Source organism: Amphiprion ocellaris, chromosome 5, assembly GCF_022539595.1.
Source record: "Amphiprion ocellaris isolate individual 3 ecotype Okinawa chromosome 5, ASM2253959v1, whole genome shotgun sequence".
NCBI lineage: Eukaryota > Metazoa > Chordata > Actinopteri > Pomacentridae > Amphiprion > Amphiprion ocellaris.
Genome location: NC_072770.1, coordinates 21,281,855 through 21,301,883, shown reverse-complemented (window position 1 = coordinate 21,301,883; position 20,029 = coordinate 21,281,855). Strand labels below are relative to the sequence as shown.

Below are 20,029 nucleotides of genomic sequence, written 5' to 3'. Positions count from 1 at the left end.
GTAGCTAGCTAGCTTTACATTATGGATACCTCCTCTTAAATCTCCGTCCACCCATTGGTTGAGTTTGTCGCTTTGGGGGGAAAAAGTTTATTTTTCTCAGATAAGTTCTCTCAAAATGTAGCTTTCTAACTCACCTAAATGCGTTTAAATAATACATGCGAGGGAAAAACTTTACCGCGAAAAGCGAGAAGTTCGGCGAGATGGGTTTTTAGCTAGCTGCAGATGTTACAGATTACAGGAGGAGCTATCCTAAGATGCTAACATGCATAGTTTTGCTACAGTTGGAAATTTGTAAGACATGACAGAAACGTTTGTTATAAGTTGTAATTGATAAGACATGACAGCCCGGGAGGTGATGGCGGAATGTGTCACCGACGTTTTGGTCAGTTTCGCCGAGTCGCTGCATGTCTACACCGGGCTGCTGACTGTGGCTACAGTTTGTGGAGGATTGTCGGGAATATTAGCAGCTGCTCTTTTATATGTCTTCTGCCTGAAGCCACTGTTGTTAACAAGACAAGTAAGCACATACCATACATCATCATCTCTCTCTCTTCTACTCAAGTCACTTTCTTGATTATCCTGAATTCTTTATGTTCCATTTTTGCGTTTTCTTTTATCCTATTAGGGTTACAATGCAAGGAGGCTGCTGGAGCCAGATGATGGGGAATTAGACAACAACCAAAGTGACTGTGTCAGCAACAGCAGAAAGGAGGCTACAAGTGGCACCTCTAATGACAAAGTAATACAGATTGTAACACTCCGACAATGTCTGAAAGCTATTGTAGCTTTGCACTGGTGAATAAGGTGGTCTGTAATATAAACAACATGCTTCATGCAGCATAAAAACAGGCTGAAATGGTACGAGTTTTGCAAGATTAACATGGATATGCTCCTGCATTCAGGGTTACACAAGAGTTTTTAACTAATTAACTTCTTACTAGCCTTTTACTCTGTTTACTGATTGACCAGGAGAAGAAGCAGCAACCCATGAACAGTGATGTGGCTGCATTTGCATCCAGAGCAAAGGTGGTTTATCCCATCAACCAAAAATACAGAGTAAGTCCACTATATTTTTAGCATATGACTAAAATGTGCACATTGTACACAACATAACAACGGCTTAGTCCAAATCTATTCAAGTGGTATGGATTTTGATTAAGGCCACTGATTTGACTGTTATTTTTATTTTCTGTAAAGCATTAATATCAGAAAAATGTACTCCTGCTAGTTTTACATATTTCTGTATGTCAAAAGTTCAGCAAAATCCACCCCTAATGCTGATGACTGCAAGTGATCAAAGAACAGAAAACAATAATTTAATGCAAACTCTTCTGTGGGTGTTTGGTTTCCAGTAACGTGTATTAATAGGTAATATTAGGCTGCAATCTGCTGGTTAAAGGTGGTATTTATTGATTGCAAAAATACAGTATGTATTTATTAACTGTGCATTTCAATGATAAGACAGAAACATAAAGCCCTTGTTGGCTACTGACAACACATTTGTCTGTTTTTTCACCACACCTGTAAGCCTTTAGCAGATGGAGCATCCAATCCATCACTACATGAGCACTCAAAGTTGCCAGCGATGCCTAACGAAGAGTCTTCCTCCTCCATGGACAGAGAGTCTCTGAGTCAAGAGCAAGACAATGATGACAGCAGTCAGTTTATCTCGTCCTCGCTGGTCCCCAAGAGCCTACAGAACCAGAGTTTTAACAGGGTCTCTCACTACCCTCACACGCTGACACAAACAGGGTAGGAGCCTGTGCTCTTGAAATGCTAAGGCTTATCTACACATCACAAACTGGCATAAGTATGCACAGACGTGAGTTTTCTGAAAGTGTTAATACTTGTTTGTTATGTCTGCAGTTTTGAAGGCAGGATCAGCCTTTATTGTTTGGCCCTGCAGGATATACAAAATCACTGCTCTCAGCTTCAGGAAGAAAAATACCTGGTGAGCATTTGTCATATCATCTACTGTATATCTTGTAGATATAATATTTCTTAAAGAATGCCAAAGTTCAAACAGTTTTGTTTTACTCTCAAAATTTAGATTTTTCTACAAATGCTGAAAATCATATTCAACTGTCGGTTTCCAAAAGACAAAAATGATGCAGACTTTGCCAAAAATATTCTTCAAGTTCAAGAAAAGGTAGAGCCACACGTTAACTACTCACTGATGGCATTCCGTGTGCACATACACATACATACTTGTATAAAAAATGTTATTACAGTTCTCAATTTGTTGTACAAAGAAGCACGGACCTCAACATTTTAAACCCAGTATTGTCTTTTTTTATTTAAGGAGCTGAATGACTTGAAGAAACAGCTGCCAACAGGCCAAACTGTCAGTGAGAAGAGTCATAATGCTCCCTGTACGCTGGAAGAGATTGAGAGAGCTCAAAAAGATCTCCTTGAACGTGGCCTTCAAACAGTAAAGAGAAAGCAAATGATTTAACCATTTATTCTAAATCTATTAGACTCTAACCTCTGTTACTCTTCTAATACTGAACAGTATATCTAATGTTCTTGCCTCCTCATAGTCAAAGAGTTTCAGCAAACAGGTCGAAGATTTGTGCCAGAATGTGCTGAAGAAGACCGGCATTTTCTCTCCAGATGAAGCACAGAATGTTATTCTCTCTCTAATTCAGACACTTCTGGTAGTAGAGAACCACCTGATGAAGGTACAAGAAGCTGATCTAAAGGTAAAGCAACACTCAGTGGCTGTGCTCACTGCTCTGGTTCTCATCAGTCAAAGACCTGAATGTGAGCATGTGGCTCTAAATATGTCTGTTCATTTCCATTTCTTAGAGGATACAGCAGAAGTTGTTGTGGTGGGAGGAGCTCACAGGGTTTCTTCATTCCCAGCCTGCCTTGCTGAGGCGAGAAGTAACTCTGAGACAGGGTTTGATCGCCACAACACTCGAACAGCTGACAAGTGATGACGTCTTGAAATTCAGCCATATGGAAAAGATACTTTCAGAGATTCAGACCACTCTGACCGAAGGCCTTCAGCAGTGTACTGAGGGTAGGATGCGTACCTGAAAATGGTTTCAGTTTAATAAATTTCACTACAAGGTACACTCAAAACAAAAGATGGGATTTTATAGTAAGTAATCTGTGACTGGAGGAAAGTAACTGCCAAAGACTTACTGGCCAAAGTGTCTGACTATATTCAACTAGTTTCTGGTGGCAAATAGCGATGTATAATATGTAGCCTACTTTTCAAACTTAGCTGATGTGCTCTGAAAATAGACCATTTTCTGGGAATCCTCTTTAGCTCCTTAAATAAGGTCAGGTTCTTTCAGGACAGCACAGAATATCATGCTTATTAGTAGACCCCATACTTTTATGCAGCATCTTTTAGCAGAAGTGCAATCAAAGACACGATAATGCTGTTTAAATGTAAACAGTGTTTACAGTAGTTAATTAAGATACTTTGCCTTTCGGGGCTTTTTTTGATGTTAATTTTCTTTTTTGTTCACGTTCAAGAACCTTACAAGAAAAATCCATGACTGAAGAGATTATTCACTGTTAGTGGCCTCATTAAACTAAAGAGCTATAAAGCCACAAGACATTTTTCTGTTGGGAGCTATATTATCAATACTACTTATCTATCACCAGAAATAAGGTGTATTAACATTTATACCATGTTCCACTTTACAAACTGCAAATATTTGGGTAATCCTTAACTAGGCAAGCTCATGTGAAAGTCAGACTTTGTGTTCCAGAGTGCACAAGAAAGACAAATGAGCTGGTGAACGAGAAGTGCAGCAAAAAGGAGTCCAAAAGAAAAAAGCTTCAGAGGAGCCAGATGAAAGAGAGGAGCCAAACACTGGAACTGAGAGAGACTCACAGCGACCTGCAGGAGCTCACCAAGGTCAAACTATTTTACTCCCATCAATCAATATGTGAGCAGGGATTGCTGTTACCTAATAAATAGGCCAAGCCACTGGCTGTAGATCCCTGGAGTTAATTATAATAGAAATGTGAGTCTCTTCTCTAACCTTTGCTTTACTAATACTGGTCATACAATGTAGGCAAAAAGGCACATGTAAATGTACTGGTATCTAAATCTGAGCTAACATTCCCTCCAGGTGTACCAGGAGCTGCTGATGAAACACAGGCAACAGCTTTCTGACTTGGAGCTGCAGCAGGATAACAGGGTTGCTGACGCCCTCTGTGACCATTGGAAGGTAAAAGGTTTAATGCTAAATTGTACATTCGTGTACATACTTTTGAGTTTGTATATCTGCTACACTTATGTAACTTGTATTCTTAGAAACTTCGCAACTCCTGGTCAAAGAGGCTTGGGGAGCTCGCCAAGGACGTCTTTCTCACATCAGTTGCAGCCCAAACAAAGCTCTCTGCTGAACACTGTGAGAAGCTGTGGTTGGATCTGGAGCAGGAGCTGGTTGCTCAGCTGCAGCAGGCCGAGTGCACCACCAAGCAGCAACTGGAGGACATTAAGGCTGAGCTGGATAAAGATGGACAGGTAGACAACATGTGGGGGATCAGATACTTTTGGTCAACTTCTTTATTGGTGCTTGGCAGCTGGATTCCTTCAGTATTTAACATTTGTTTTCAGACACTGTTTAATGATAACTCTATTTAGGTCCATGAGATATTTGCAAGAGTTGAACTATATTAATGTATTTCATAGTTTCTAATGGAGCCTCTTTTTCTCTAGGTATGGAGTGAAGGTATTGCTCTTGTGCAGGCCTGTCTGAAACATCTGAGTGAGCAACAGATGAAGATCCTGCGAGCCATGCTGGCAAGACAGAGCTACACACTCAACAGGTGAAACTAGAAGACTTGTCAAAAGTATTTATGGCATATTGAGGGTATAAATACAACTACATTTACACTAACATCAGATTTAACAACACAACTGTCTTCTTTGTGGCCAGAACTACTTATCTACATCAATTTTTATGAGTTAATAAAAATAATGGAATGCGATCTCTTTCTTTCAGTCAAATGGGACAGCTGATAGAGAAGAAACACGAGCACCTGCTGGTGGTGGTGCAGAGGTACTTTGTGGTCAGACATTTCTGTCTGCACATCCTGAAGGAGATGAGACTGTCCAAGCTGAAGACGCTGTCTCAGACTGATTTCAGAGCTCTGCTCATGGAAGATCCCAGTAGAGGCCAGGCCAGTCCTAATTCAGCTCTCAAGGTGGGAAAATATACACATGGAAATCTAGTATTTTGACTGAATACTGACTATGATTACCCATTGTAGTGCCATTTTGTATTATACTAGTAATTTGCTTTTGACTTGGACTAATTTCTTTTCGGGAGATAAGGATACAGCAACACACTGAACACTGTTGTTGTCTCCTAACAATCACAGAACAGCAGCACCAGCCTCGCAGAGAGACATCTGGGCCCAGAGAGTCAGCTGCTTGGGAACAGCTTCCAGCAGGAGTTCTTGTCTGAACTGGAAACAGGAACGGAGCTACTTCAGAGCCATGCACAGCTGGTGCTGGGCAATGCCCTGAGCCATGCCATCCAGCAGATGATGAAGGCTCCACCCACAGAGACACAGACCTCTAAACAGGACGATGGCTTGAAGGTAGCCTTTGAGTTGAAGTTATTGTTAATTTTATTCATCTTTCATAAAGCTAGACTCATCTTTCTGTCATCATTTTGGCTGGCATATTGCAGACCATAACTTTATTTTTCATTAGCGTCACCTGACAGAGGCTGTCGCAGAGAGCGTCTATGTGACCAAAGACACTCTTACTGCACTAGTGGAAAGCTACTTTTCCCATCTTCAGGACATTACCAAAAAACTGCAACAGGATCAGTCAAGCCTAAACCATGGTGAGACGACAACCACAACACAATTTACTGTTTAGACAATTACTGTCTGTATTTGGTAATTTCCCAATTCTGTGTGACTTGACTTTGTCTTATGTGTCCTGTTTTGTCTAGTTTGTTATTTAATTTGCTGTAATTGTGACCTGCCATGGGACTGCAGATCAAAATACCTTTAGGCTAACTTTAGTACAGTACACTGAATGGCAACATTTACATTATAAATTGTACATGCTAATTTACGAGTAAAAAACTATGTTATTTTGAGTAGACAGAATGTAGCAAGTTACAAAGAATATCTGAGCTAATTTTACTGCTGTAAATTTTTTCTTCAGAGGTAAATGAGAAGCAAGACAGCAGCAGTCAGCTGAACAAAGCCTTGCTGAGGGAGCTGGTGAACTGGGCCAAGAAACCTGCCTCTGCTGAGTTTCAACAGAGGTACATTAACACTGGGAGTGCTGGTAATTTTAAGGGCACAGTCCTTTTCATTTATGCAATAAAAGAGCATAATTGAAATTGTGTCTATATTATCTCATGTATCAGGGTTGAACTTCATAAAAGGAAGGTGCTGGAGCAGTGTGAGTTGGATCAGGAGACGATATATGAGGAGCTGAAGCAGAAGAAAACAGCCCAGGATCAAACTATGGAAACAATCAAAGGACAGTTGCTGGTTAGTGTGTTTCATGTCTGCTGTACTTCTTGGCTTAATGATATGTACATGCATATATTTATATTCCTGCACATTTATTTGCTGTAAGCACTACATTGTTTTGTCCATTAGGAGGCAGAAGAAAGCTTCATAACTGAGCTGGCAGCTTTGGCCCGAATTTCTGTCCACAGTCCAGATCCAGAACCTAGTGGTGAAGAGGACAACACTGGTAAGCAAATTCACACTGGAGAAATAACAAGAAATACGAGTATACCATTCCATTGTTTGCTGTTTCCTTTTCAACTGTGTTGTGTTTCAACAGGTGACCAGAGCACCCCAATACTGGACCTGCTCGCCCTGAACCCAGCATTAGATCCAGCTTTGAATCCTTCACTGACTCCAACTTTTGTTACTCCAGTGGTGAAATCAAAGCCAAAGAAGCAAAGAGAACGAGAGTCTCATCTCAGCTGACGTCTTAACACCCTAATGCAGGGTGCAAATTACAGGGGAGCCACAGGGAGCTCGGCCCCTTTTAATAAAACATGAGCTCCCCTGAAAATATGAACTAAATATTACCAGTATGCTGTTTTTGCCATGTATTCCTATTTATACTCATCTTCATTATTGTGGATCATGCATAAAATTAGGCTAAAACTAATAAATGATTCATGCATGAGGTTGAAAAATCATAAAAACAAGCATAAGAACTACGCTCAAAGAACGGGGGGAAAGTACTTTCTTGATATCAGCTGGCATAAAACAAAACAGACAAACACACCTTACCCTCAGTGTTGCTGTGGCAGTGGCTACTGAGGAGGAATAGGAAGAAATTAAAGGTAAATCGTGTTTTTTAAGTTGCATCTGTTGTTTCTAAACTCGACAATGTGAAGAAAAAGGGAGCAGCCATAAAAGCCATGTTGTAGTTCGCACTATGCCATAATGTTTACATTTTTTATATAGTAGCACCCTGTAAAAAAAGTTGACACTTATCATAGTTCTGACCTTATTATGCATCTATTTTTCTGTTAACCCTCGTGTTGTCCTACAGGTCAAAATTGACCCATTTTAAAGTGTCGAAAAAATACATCTTCACAGTGAAATTTCTGATGTCCACATTTTCAACATTTTTTGGGAAATTTTTGAAATTTTTTTGGTGGAAAAAAGAAATGTTAAAAAAATATTTCTTTCAGAACATTCAGAAAAAAATCAACCAAAATCCAGCGAAATTTGCTGGATTTTGGTTGATTTTTTTCTGAATGTCCTTAAAGAAAATATAAATTTTACTGATACATATTTAAATCACTTTAGATATTTTTAGGATTTTTGGAACATTTTTACTCACTTTTTGAAAATATTTACAAGAATTTCTTGCCAAATTTGGGGGATTTTTTAAATACAAATTTTAAGGGAAACTTTAAGGGATTACTGAAATTTTCTTCCTGAAGGTTTTGCAAATTTTCTGAAATCTGGGGATTTTTTTAAGATGGATTTTTATCAGACAAGGAAACAATATTTTTTGGTGCCTGTAAATGAAGACAACAGGAGGGTTAATACCACTGTGGTTATTAGGAAAGTACGGCACAACATGTTTGTGTATTATATATAAATGGATTGTCCAGTGTAGGTTTAAATGTTACAATAAGTGTCTTGTGTTTAAAAACTGATGACTGAAGCTTTTCTATATGTTTTTAACGCACCATTAAATAACACAACTCTAAAAAACAACCAAGCTGGTTCTATTTTCAACTTTTGTTTTCTCTGTTCTCTTGGTTATTATGATTTCCACGCAACAGGCTTGGCAGTAATGCATTATTGTCTATATCTACACTCACTGCTTTTCATACCGCGGCTAGTTCACTGCATTGATTCCTGAGTACATGGGATGATGGATGCCCTCCTCACCGAGTTGTCAGATGAATTAGAGATGTCTACTGTGATTGTAGCAGAGTGCTAGTACTCAGCGATGAAAGCCTTGCCCTTCTTCTTGCTCTAATGGGGTTTTAAGTACAAGCCTTTATGGATGATAATGCAGAATAATGGTGCAAAGTCTGGGAGGGCTGAAGTCTGGCAGACAGTTCAGTGTGTGTGCAGCAATCTAGCAGGCAATTTAGGCCAGACCTCATGGTTTACTGTCAGTTTGGACTTTTCAAAGCGTCAATTAGCAAACATCAATTTTTAATCCGCCCTTTATTTGTTTGCTCAACTTGCACACTAACCAATTACTGCTATGGCACCCTGAGAAAATATGCTTGTGATTCTGAGCCACTCATACACATCAAGAGCGTCCTGCCAAGAGTGTGTCTCTGCTCCAATGTATCAATTAGAAACGTGGCTGTACTGTTGACTTCGCAAGTGTCTGAGCTGATATGAGGTTAGGGGAAACCGTTCGGATGTATTTTGAGGTCCCTTAGGGGACTGCAGGGACTTGTGGGAAGATGACCTGATTTCTAATTTTCTCCTCTCCTGCCTGGGCTGTGGGTTTGTCGCTGCTACGAACAGAGAAGCCCATGAAAGGAGTGTGATAGTTATGATCCGAGTCGGACCTATTTGGAATATGGCCTCGCTTTTTGCGTAAAATCCGGATTTGTGTTGATGGATACAGGTGTGGCTGTGATTCTCTGCCAGTAGATTCAGGTAAGTGGAAATACACCACCTTCGCTAAATCCACTCCGCTAGTGAAAGCTGTACATCCCAGGTTGCATTTGCAGCATTGTCCTGTCATTGATTATGTCTCAGCTGATACACAAACCCCAAATGCGCCTCGCAGTGCAGATTGGTGCGCCCTTTTTAAAAGGATAACGTCCCGTCCTGCTTTAATTTGAGTCGTTTTTACGTGCAACACATACTTGGGATAAAGTTACCAAATGCACGTTAATATATTCATTGTGTTTGCTCAGTAAAGAGGAGAGTTTGCCTCGAAGCTGTTAATAGAAATAAGTGGATTAAAAATGTCCAGTGAGGTAAAGATGTGCGCAGTGTGACGGCGTCATCAGATCAGATGATCGGTTATTTTCGGACCCCAAAATAAGGTCGCTTTCCTGAATCCCACTCAATCAAAGTGCTTTTTTCAGACCAACTGGTAAAGTCTACTTTATTTGGAATTGTTTGTCAAACACAGTTACATGCTGAGAAGAAATGAAATCTAAAATCTAAAATCTAACTCCGGCTGATATTGTAACCAGAACAAACTTGTAATTTAAGAAAAGAAAGAATAATATTTTGGTGTTACTACTATTACATAATAACATGCATTCTGTAATGAATTCAACCGGGAATACTGAATTATATTTGATAATAATAAAATACATTTGGTACTAACAGGATATAGACGGGACTATAATATTTATTTACGGCTCTTAATTTAGAAATACACAGTATGTTTCATTATTATAAGACTTTTATATTTTTTTGAACAAATGCCTATTTTCTTGGTCCACAAAAACAAAAGTTTTATTTTAATCTGCAAACAGGGACTTTACTTCCACCTGCAATCCAGTTTATGTGGGTATTAATATTGATATTATTTTTTATGCCTTGTCTTAATTTCTTTTTTCCCCATTGCTGAAAGGTGCTCTACGAATATAATTACCTTGCTTTGCGCTGCTAACCGCTTTGTCTCCCTGTCAGGTGAGCAGCCATGGCTAACCTGCAGCAGGAATACCCCGGAGTCCTTCTGGGGATCTTGGAGGAACTGGCCAATATGCGTCAGTGGCTATCTTTCCAGGACCTTTGTCGGATGGTCAGCACCCGCTTTGACCTGGAGCACCTTGTTGAGCTCAGGAGTTTGCTGTTTGCTGCTGCCAGCAGGGACCCCTGTTTTCCGGCCACTCTGTTCAGAGACCGGGTTTCCACCAGAGGCCAGGGGCTATCACCCATAGGCGTTGCTGCTGACATAGTAACTATCTTCAATCTTATTCAGATGACGGGTGGGGTTTCTGAAGACAGCCAACCAATGAGAGCGCAGACAGTCCTCCCTGTCGACCAGTCCCCAGGCCCCAGTCTGCCTGGAATCCACCAGCTGATCATTCCTGGTCGAGAAAGACCTCGCGCTCACTCCGACTCCAGTGGCGCGTCCATCGACCAGCACTTGCTGCTTCCAAAATCAAATTACTCTGCCCGCAAGCGAGCAAGTCTTCCCCCGGATCCCATTTCACTCGTGTCTTCCCCTCCTATCAGGGCGAGGGCTGTGTCTTTCGACCTGCCTCACACCACACTCTTGTACCCTACTGGGCAAATCCCCAACGAGGTTATGAAGAATATCTACCTGCCTTTGGACACAGACAGTGAGTCTAGTGGAGATTCTGCTCCCATGGAGGTGTTTGAAGATGAACCGGGATCATCAGTCGACCAGAGGAGAAACATCTTTAGGAGGGACTTCCACAACCAGCCGCCTCTAATACCACAGGTGACTGTTAGCAGTGAGTCTCCCAGTCCCAACAAAGCAAAAGGCTTCGACAATCACAGCTTTGAAATGATCCCAAATCCTTACCCGTCACCCACAACAGTTCACCAATCGCCAGAGCAGCGGGCTAAACATGAGAGCATTGATGACCTACAGGACTCAACTTATTTCGGACCTGGGGCAGTACCAGAGTCATCCCCCCGGCACCTTCAACCATCCAGGCCAAAAAGGCAGATCTGGAGCAATAAGAGTCACAGTCTAGAGGACCGGATAGGCCTGGGCAGCATTGGGATGGGGATGGAATCACAAGGGGGACAATTTCCAAGACGATCGACCCCTGCAATCAGCCATCTGGGGGGGTCTTCAGGGGCTGAGAGTGGGGATAGTGGACTACCAGGTGGAGGTGATGGACTCAAGGCTCAGGGAACACAGACAGACCCACCAGACCCCCGGCGACTCCGTAGCCTGGTTCATGCTGATCGCCTCTCCTTCATGACCTCACTAGATGACCCTGAGTTTGGTGAGGATGACATCAGTGCAATCTTTCGTTTCTTGGATGACATAAGCATGTGTGGTTCCACTGGAGTTCTGCATCCCAATGATGGCTCCGTTAACCAGGACACACCTGAGGCCAGACGTGGCCGTCTAGGTCAGCTCCAAAGGCTCTTTCACTCCCTGGAAAGCAGTGACGACGGGCTTAAGGCCAGTGTCTGTAAACTGCTGCTCCGTATGGGCCAAATAGAAAGACAGCTGGAGTCACTGAACGACGTGAAGTCTGAGATCTCCCAGGTGCTCTCTGCTTTGCAGCGACTGGATGAAAAGATCCAGCAGCCTATCAGCAGTGCTGGACAAGGGACCGGCGGGAGATGGCTTGAACCCCTCAGCGGTGTCTCCTCTTTTATGAGTCACCCTTTAACTCCTTCTGACTCATCAGACCCTCAACCTCTGTCTGTATCTGGGCATCTCTTTCCCGGAACCAGCACAAGTAGTTTGGACTGGAGCCGATGGAACACACCTGCGGATCAAACAGAAAGCAGCAAAGGCCAGGCAGATTCTAAGGTGACAAAAGAAGGGAAGAAAGATGCACCATCTCGTCGTGCCTCCAAAACCCAGCCTGAAGAGAAAGGCGTATCCGACTCCAAACAGCTGAATGTCGCTGACTCTGCAAGGGACTGGACAGTGTCATTCTCAAAAAGTAAAGATGGCAAATCTTCACAAAAGAAAACTGGACAGGTAGAGTGATTTTACATAATATACATAATGCACATATGATACAAAAAGAAGTGAGTCCTGGATGAGAGATTAGTTTCTCAGCATATGCGCATCAGTCCTTAAACAGACTGTAAATCGCTGTAAGCAGTCATTCAGTAGTTGCACAACATGTTTATTCATACTGTAAAGCCACAAAATCTGGCAGGCCTGTCATTAACTCTGTTTTCTGCTGTGTAGAACGATGTGATTATGTGGTTGTTTGACAAACCAATCAGGCCATTATGAAAGGTACTGGTTTAAAGTTTTATGTTTTATCAGGGCTGCATAGAAATACAGCCCATCCTTTCAAAACTATGTACATGCTGGTGTTTAGTTTGACGAATATTTTAGCTGAATTTCATATTTTCAAAGTTAAAGTAGATGTTGCTGTATATATGCAGTATATATAAAATCTGTGTTTGGTCTATTTTATTTTAGGGTGATCAATCAAGCAGCACCACTAACCTACTGTCCCAAAAGCCCACCACTCTTGTGGAACAAGTGTTTAACTCGTCCCTATTCCGCCATAAAGACAGCAGCCTGACAGGGGGACTAACCTCTGGGAAGGTCATGGACCCCAGATTGGCTGAGGGGAGGGGAAGGCCTATATGGACTGTAGATGACAGAGAGGCCCGAATCTCACCTTTGGATTTACAGGTAAACATATATGAAGTCAGTGATTTTAATCCATGTTTGTTTTGGAAGGTTTTATGCTTAATTTCCAGGGAAATTGGGCTAACATAAATACATAATACAGACGATAAGGAAAGTGGGGTTAGTATAATATAAGTTGGTGTTGCAAATTGATGATTAGCAGGAAAGCATTAATATTTCAGGAGATTAGATGATTATGTCAATTCATTCCAGGGATTCATATATCTGCTTTAAAACTAAATGGCATTTTGTTCCTCAGACTCAGGACTCTCTGAACCCTAACAACATGGAGTTCTGGATGGACGACATCTACACTCCAGGCTATGATGCTCTACTCAGGCGCAAGGAGGCAGACCTCCGCCGGGCCAAGATCTGCAAGCTGCTTGCACTCATTGCCACTGTGGTGGCCATCATTCTCATCATCGTCATTCCCATTTGCACAATGAGCTAATGAGGACCGTCACAGAAAGCCCACATTGCCTATTTTCATTTAATGTACTTGCTCATTTTCTGCAGCTATGTGTTGAACCCAGGAACTTAAACACCATGCTAATGGAGATCAGTAGAAGAGGGACTGTGACACAAGGACTTGGTACCACTCAGTACCGCCTTACACTTCTCTGCATGTAGCACTGTTATTTATTACTTGAGAAAAGCAGGAGGACTTGAACTTTGAAATTACACCTCAGTCATTCTCTCATATAGTTACAAAAAACTGTAAGCCATCTCCAATGCCAAGCCTTCTTCTCCCATTTGCTTTGACTTATTTTATGATTTATGTTTTTTAAATTAGTATGTGTGTTTGAAAAACAATATATTAGCACCGAAAGGTTTTAAGCAATTCTAAAATAACTCTAAAAACATATGTTGAAACTAGTAATACTGAGCCAATGCAAAATGTCTACTTTTTTTTTTTTTTGCTTTCTCATTTTCTCCACACTTTTCTGAGAAATAGCACTGTTACAAATGCATTGTGAATTAGCTTCAAGCACTGAGCACTGCCTGACTCTTGAGAACAATACAGGGCTTATTTCATTTCTATGTCAGATAATAGTTTCATCACTACATGTTTTCCATCTACACTTTATAATTAGTACTGGACTGTGTGGACAGGAATCTTTTTATTTTCTTTTAGTTGAAAGGTTCTTGTACTTCCTTTAAGCAACAAGATACACTGCTCAAACAAGCTTCAATCAATAAAAATAATATTTTTATAGAGTTCTCTCCCATTTTTCAAACTGGAAAACATGAACTGTGTGTGTAATCCACTTGTGAATGTGTCTGATTTGAGGGGCAGAGTGTTTACCAAGTGTCAGGTTTCAAGAAATGAAAGATTGTTGTTGTTGATGACACTTTGGCCCTGGAGCAGTAAAGGAAAGAGGGAGACGTCTTCCAGTAAACACTTTCTGAGTGGGAGATTCCACTTGTAATTCAATTGATATAATGTTTGGAGTGCACCACGGCACATTATCTTTTGACAGTATTCACTTTGCCAGAGCTTTTCCACATATTTGCAGACTCACTTAGCACCAACAGATGTATCTGGCATCCTTTTACTTGTCAATGTTGCGATATTCCATTTTGTAAAAACATCTTATCAGCTGAAGATGTCTACTTTTGGTGTCAGACTACTAAATCCATAGGGGGTGACACAAAATATGTACACCTGTCAAATATAACGGAATACAACCAAAAAACGCTATTGTTGTAAAGCTAGTATAGGTCAGTTTTTGCTGTCAGAGTGGTGCTGATTGAACTGTAATGTAAGGCTGTAATGTAAGGTGTGTATATAATGTGGTCAAAGCATGAGGTACGCTTCCAGTACACTGTAATCTAATAGAAACCCATCAGTTACCACAGCCTCAAAATGAGCAAATAATCAAATTAAACACCTAAAACCACCTCCGCAAAAATGTAACATTTTAAGTTCCACAGTACTCTTATGTAGGGCAGGGTTAATTGGATTGCAATACATTTTCTAGGTGTTCATATTACTGTGTCCACTTCCTCTGATATGGATTTTTTTTTTGTAGAACAATAGGTACACTGGAGTTAAAGGGTTAAATCACATACTTTGCCACATAACTTTAATGGGTTCCGGTCCAATTAGAACCTTACTGCGTATCACACCTCCCTCTTGCCCCTCATTTTACTGTCTCCTCTGCCCCTATCAATAAAGCCACAATGCAATTTTTTAAAGTAAAGAACAGATAAGCACTTTAAGCTGTTAATGGTGTTTACACCAAAGTGCACAGAAACAATGCACGTGAGCGGGAGAAGCATTATCAGAGAGTTTGTCATGCCTTAAAAACTTCTCTTTGCTTTGTGTGCACAAACATGCACAGGATGTACAGAGGGTGTGTTCTGCTTCAGTGTGTACTCCTAAGTAGATGTACTGCATATTTGCCAAGTGTTTCCCATGAGGCTGTTTGTGGATCCATTACCCTTCCAATGGTGCCACTGTGGAGGCCGGACTCTGGAGTCAGCAAAATCCGCAGGTGCTTCTTTTGAAACTTCTGTGCATTAGAGCAGCCTCATTTTTTTCTCACTCCTGAGATGCACATACAAATTTGAATATTGTTGCTGTAATATTATTACACCTTTTATACAAATGAAAACTAGTAATCTCATTACTTGGGTAAACACTCTCTTGCATATATAAAATGAAAATATATGACGTATTACAGTACAACACTGTATATGACTGTGGGGGTGTATACTGACTAATGCTGCCTGTCTGAATAAACTTGATAAAGGGGGTCATGTGCCTCTTACAGTATTTTGTTGGATATGATGAATAATAAATGAAGACTTGAATGTAATGTTTAACCTTTACGGTGAATGAAAAAAATGTCTTCTGAAAGGAGCTGCTATGCAAATTTAATTCTTTTCCATTTCTCTCTTGCGTGAGTGTGTGCTTTTACTTGGAGATTCTGGAATTAGTTTGCTCAGTTTACGAAAGGGCATACGGTGACTGGTGTAAAAAGAAAATTCTGACAGTTAAATGATCCGTGAATGGAGGAAATGTACATATAGAGATAAATAATTGATAACGACAGAGAAGGCATAATGACTGACAGATCCTATTATCTTCAATCAACTGTAATGGACTTGCAGCACTCAGAAGACACACACACACACACACACGCACACACACACACACACACACACACACACACTTCTGGGATGAAGTGTAGCATTAAAATCAGACAGCCAGTGAGATTAATAAAATCACACAGGCACACACAAATCAGCCATAGTCTGTTTTCGAGTTGTTTAAAATTTTATAATGTGTTATGGACACATACATGTAAAGTCTGCAGTTGATTTAGTGACTGTGTTATCCTCACTAAATGTTGCACAGCAGAGCTGCTGCTGCACCCAGATATGCCATCCGCAGCTGATTAATGATGCTGTTGTGTGCATCCCATGTGCCAACACAAAACAACAGAATACAATTACTGACTGTTTCAAAGGATTTTATGATTTCACACATAATTTAACCCCACTATACTGCATCCACTGACACATATAAAGAGAGTAAGAAGTACATTTACTGGGCTGACTCACCTCAAGCAAAACTGCCAATTTTTATTTTTGTGAAAAATGATGTATATATTAAAGTTACTGATATTATTAATGGGGTTATTATGTAGAATAAACCAGGGTAAGACATTCTTCTTAGGAACAATGCCTATCTTTTTTTGAAAAATATCTCTGAAAACCAGTGTGATCTGACATATGTTTCAGTAAACACATTTAGAGGGTAATTTAATTCAACTACCACAACGTTTTATTATAAAACTAAATGTAAAATGTTGTAAATGTATCTTCCCCAACAACTCAAGCAGATGCCCGTCTTACCATGCCTTAACCGCAACATTAATGTTAGATAACAGTTTGATTATTGTTAATTTTGAATTGATAGACCTGTAGAAAAAACAACAGTTATATTTAGGTTACTGTCATAAAAGTATTGTCATAGTACAAGTAGCGCATAATCACTGTTCCCTCTAAGCTGCGCGCGTGCGCAATTGCGCACTGCTGACACGGTCTCCGCGCACAGAAAATCTGCGCTGCGCACAAAAAGAAAAAAAAATCCAACCTAAATTGTAAATAAAATAAACACGTAACAATTCATTCTGTGCTATTTTTCAATGTGAGTCAGTGAGTGACCGGTGACTGGCTGCTGCAGCCAATGATGCGATTCACATACGTATTTACCATAGACTGTACATAATGGTATTTACGCAGCTAATCAACGTCAGACGTCCTTATGTGCAGCCACCGTTGTTCTCATAGATATGAATGAGTAGATAGGACACGCCCCTTTGAGCTGCGTGCTACAGCGAGGCTAAGCTAGTGGGGGCAAAGTTTCAGTGCATTCCGTTGATGTAGACGGCGTGAAAACGGAAACAAGAAGTATACCGGCTCACTGTGCTGCATACAATTACACACTGCGTCGTACGATTGAGACAAGGAAACTTCGAATGACTTTTCATAGGTAAGAATAGTTTTTGGCTCTTTTTTCATTATGAAATCTTGTTGAGAGCTTCCAGTCTATGAGAGCTAACTAGTTAGCCACTAGCAAAACGCTAAGGCGAGCTAGCAGCTTGACAACCAAATACCAGACGATTAATAGTAGCTGTAGTATAGTTGTACAAGCAGTAGTAGTAATACTAAAAGTACAAGCAGCAGTAGTAGTATAAACAGCTGTTAGAGTCGTAGAAGTAGTATCAGCATTTGTAATAGTATTACAAGTTGTAGTAGCAGTGCCAGTATCAGCAGCAGTAGTTTGTGTACTAGTAGTAGTCACATTGCTATTACTACCACCAATACTACCAATAGTAGTTATAAAGCCTAACTCATGTATATCCAGATTACCATCTATGTTCTTCCTCCAAACCCATTTTATGATTGGGATTACAGGCAGTTCTTTAGGAATGCTCTCAAATAATTGAAATGTTACTAAACAAGGTTATACTTATCAAATTAAATAGCTCTGGTCTCCAGTATATTGGCGAATTTGGTTATTTGTACTTAATTTATTAGCATAATTTCTTTTTAATATGTTGTGTATGTGTCTACTTTTCTTACTCCATGTAGGTTTCCCAGAGACTATGGGTTGAGGAGGAAGTGGAAGTTTGTCGGCTTAGACCTGGTGTCATTCCATCAGCGTTAAACTTCCAGGCTCATCTTGGAAGAGTACATGCCAGAAAGACCACGACCAAGCAGCCTTGAGATCTTAGGCAGCGTCTCCCTGAGGTGGGTGTTGATGGTGTTCACGGTCAGGTCTGTGGAGGGGGGAGGCCGCCACCCACCTCCCCACCTACTCTCTACCCTGACTCCACCCAAACTCTGCCTTGGCTCCACCCATGTGGTCACTTTATTAACTACGATGCCAAAGGGACGACGAAATTACTTCTTTTCATGTGATCTGTAGCTCAGTGAGTTAAGGGTTTACCTGTAGAGCTGCTGGTTCAAGACCAGCCTCTTCTTAAATTTTATCAAAATCCTGACAAAGACAAAGAAAAAGAAAAAGAAAAAGAAAAATGCCAGTGGTGGGTCTTGAACCTACTACCTTCCACTTGGTAGTCTTTCTTCTTATCCCTTGAGCTACTTGCTCAGATACTAATTTGTCTTTTTTTTTGCCCATTTATCATCTATTTTTTTTGCCATTTTCGAGTTTTTTTTAACTTGAGTCTCGACTCGATCGTTTTTCTCAGGAGGTTGGACTTTAGCCTTTGTGCTGGAGGGTTGAACCTTCAGTTCCAAGACTTTCAAAGCCTCCAGACCTTCCGAGTCCTCAGGACCTGAGCTTTCACACAGTCTGAGGGCTGAAATTTTCTAAGTCCCACAGTAGTTCTCTGTTAGATTGAACTTCCAGACAGTCCAAGGACTGATATCTTCTAAGTTCCTGAGTACTTCTCTGTTAGTTTGAACCTTCACACAGTCTGAGGACTGAAATCTTAAAAGTTCTTGAGTAGTTCTCTGTTAGTTTGAACCTTCAGACAGTCTGTTAATGTTTCGATTAAATCTTTGTTTTTCTTTTTAAATGTTTTACCAACTTTTAATGTTTAATTTTCTTTTTAAATCCTTCATTGTATTTTCAGTGTAATTCCTATTTGAACTTTTATTGTCTTTAAGATATAATTTTCTAATTAAACATTAAATTTTTTAATTAAATGTTTTGTCTTTTTTGGCCTTTTATTGGATAGGTGTAGTGAGAGACAGACAGGAAACAGGGGAGAGGAGTCGGGAAAAGACTTGCAACAAAGGGCCACTCACGGGACTCGAACCCGGGACGCTGCGTCGGGGACCAGCCCCTGTACATGAATCACCCGCTTAACCCGTTGAGCTATATGGGCACCCATGTTTTGTCATTTTAAGGGTTTAATGATCCGATTAAATGTTTTGCATTTTTTAAAACGTTTAACATTCTTCTTGTTTAATTGTATTTTTTAAATGTTTAATGATGGAAAATACTTTATCTGTAATTTCTAATATTTGTATTTTAAAAATTTTGTTTAATTTCATAATGACATGTATTGTATGTTGTTGAATTATCTCATTCCATATTTTTGTCTGTTTAATAGAATGTAATGTAATTTAATGTTTAACTCTATTAAACAGACAAAATATGGAATGAGATAATTCAACAACATACAATACATGTCATTATGAAATTAAACAAAATTTTTAAAATACAAATATTAGAAATTACAGATAAAGTATTTTCCATCATTAAACATTTAAAAAATACAATTAAACAAGAAGAATGTTAAACGTTTTAAAAAATGCAAAACATTTAATCGGATCATTAAACCCTTAAAAAGACAAAACATTTAATTAAAAAATTAAATGTTTAATTAGAAAATTACATCTTAAAGACAATAAAACTTCAAATAGGAATCAAACAGAAAATACAATGACGCATTTAAAAAGAAAACTAAACATTAAAAGGTGGTATATGTATATATAATTTAATTGTATTTAATGTTTAACTCTATTAAACAGACAAAATATGGAATGAGATAATTCAACAACATACAATACATGTCATTATGAAATTAAACAAAATTTTTAAAATACAAATATTAGAAATTACAGATAAAGTATTTTCCATCATTAAACATTTAAAAAATACAATTAAACAAGAAGAATGTTAAACGTTTTAAAAAATGCAAAACATTTAATCAGATCATTAAACCCTTAAAAAGACAAAACATTTAATTAAAAAATTAAATGTTTAAT

At 39.7% G+C, this 20,029-nt stretch overlaps 2 protein-coding genes and 1 long non-coding RNA gene across 3 annotated transcripts in view; all 3 read left to right on the top strand.

The window, feature by feature from the left end:
- Positions 1-18: 18 nt before the first annotated feature.
- On the top strand, positions 19-8,193 carry LOC111583164 (evC complex member EVC). Its single transcript, XM_055011031.1, has 20 exons — positions 19-517; positions 626-739; positions 970-1,056; positions 1,529-1,752; positions 1,867-1,951; positions 2,051-2,149; positions 2,303-2,431; positions 2,541-2,702; positions 2,809-3,025; positions 3,729-3,877; positions 4,095-4,193; positions 4,280-4,492; positions 4,688-4,797; positions 4,974-5,175; positions 5,353-5,574; positions 5,690-5,825; positions 6,155-6,257; positions 6,363-6,489; positions 6,601-6,697; positions 6,791-8,193. The coding sequence occupies exons 1-20, from the start codon at positions 338-340 to the stop codon at positions 6,937-6,939; spliced, it is 2,904 nt and encodes a 967-aa protein (XP_054867006.1). The 5' UTR covers positions 19-337; the 3' UTR covers positions 6,940-8,193.
- A 353-nt stretch (positions 8,194-8,546) lies between these two features.
- On the top strand, positions 8,547-15,534 carry LOC111583131 (major intrinsically disordered Notch2-binding receptor 1-like). Its single transcript, XM_023292076.3, has 4 exons — positions 8,547-9,102; positions 10,096-12,103; positions 12,560-12,778; positions 13,035-15,534. Exons 2-4 carry the CDS (start codon positions 10,106-10,108, stop codon positions 13,224-13,226), a joined length of 2,409 nt encoding a protein of 802 aa, XP_023147844.2. The 5' UTR covers positions 8,547-9,102; positions 10,096-10,105; the 3' UTR covers positions 13,227-15,534.
- Positions 15,535-16,890: 1,356 nt separating this feature from the next.
- Positions 16,891-20,029, top strand: part of LOC129348852 (uncharacterized) — a 45,589-nt gene continuing 42,450 nt past the window's right edge. Inside the window, exons 1-2 of the long non-coding RNA XR_008601572.1 lie at positions 16,891-17,279; positions 17,882-18,040. This is a non-coding gene — a long non-coding RNA (uncharacterized LOC129348852). The remainder of the gene's footprint in view (positions 17,280-17,881; positions 18,041-20,029) is intronic.

Coding starts and splice junctions, on each gene's coding strand:
- LOC111583164 (XM_055011031.1), top strand. CDS start 338: ATGACAGCCCGGGAGGTGATGGCGGAATGTGTCACCGACGTTTTGGTC. Junction 1,952..2,050: donor TTCAGGAAGAAAAATACCTG/GTGAGCATTTGT, acceptor CTCAAAATTTAG/ATTTTTCTACAAATGCTGAA. Junction 5,575..5,689: donor AACAGGACGATGGCTTGAAG/GTAGCCTTTGAG, acceptor ATTTTTCATTAG/CGTCACCTGACAGAGGCTGT.
- LOC111583131 (XM_023292076.3), top strand. CDS start 10,106: ATGGCTAACCTGCAGCAGGAATACCCCGGAGTCCTTCTGGGGATCTTG. Junction 12,104..12,559: donor CACAAAAGAAAACTGGACAG/GTAGAGTGATTT, acceptor ATTTTATTTTAG/GGTGATCAATCAAGCAGCAC. Junction 12,779..13,034: donor TCTCACCTTTGGATTTACAG/GTAAACATATAT, acceptor TTTGTTCCTCAG/ACTCAGGACTCTCTGAACCC.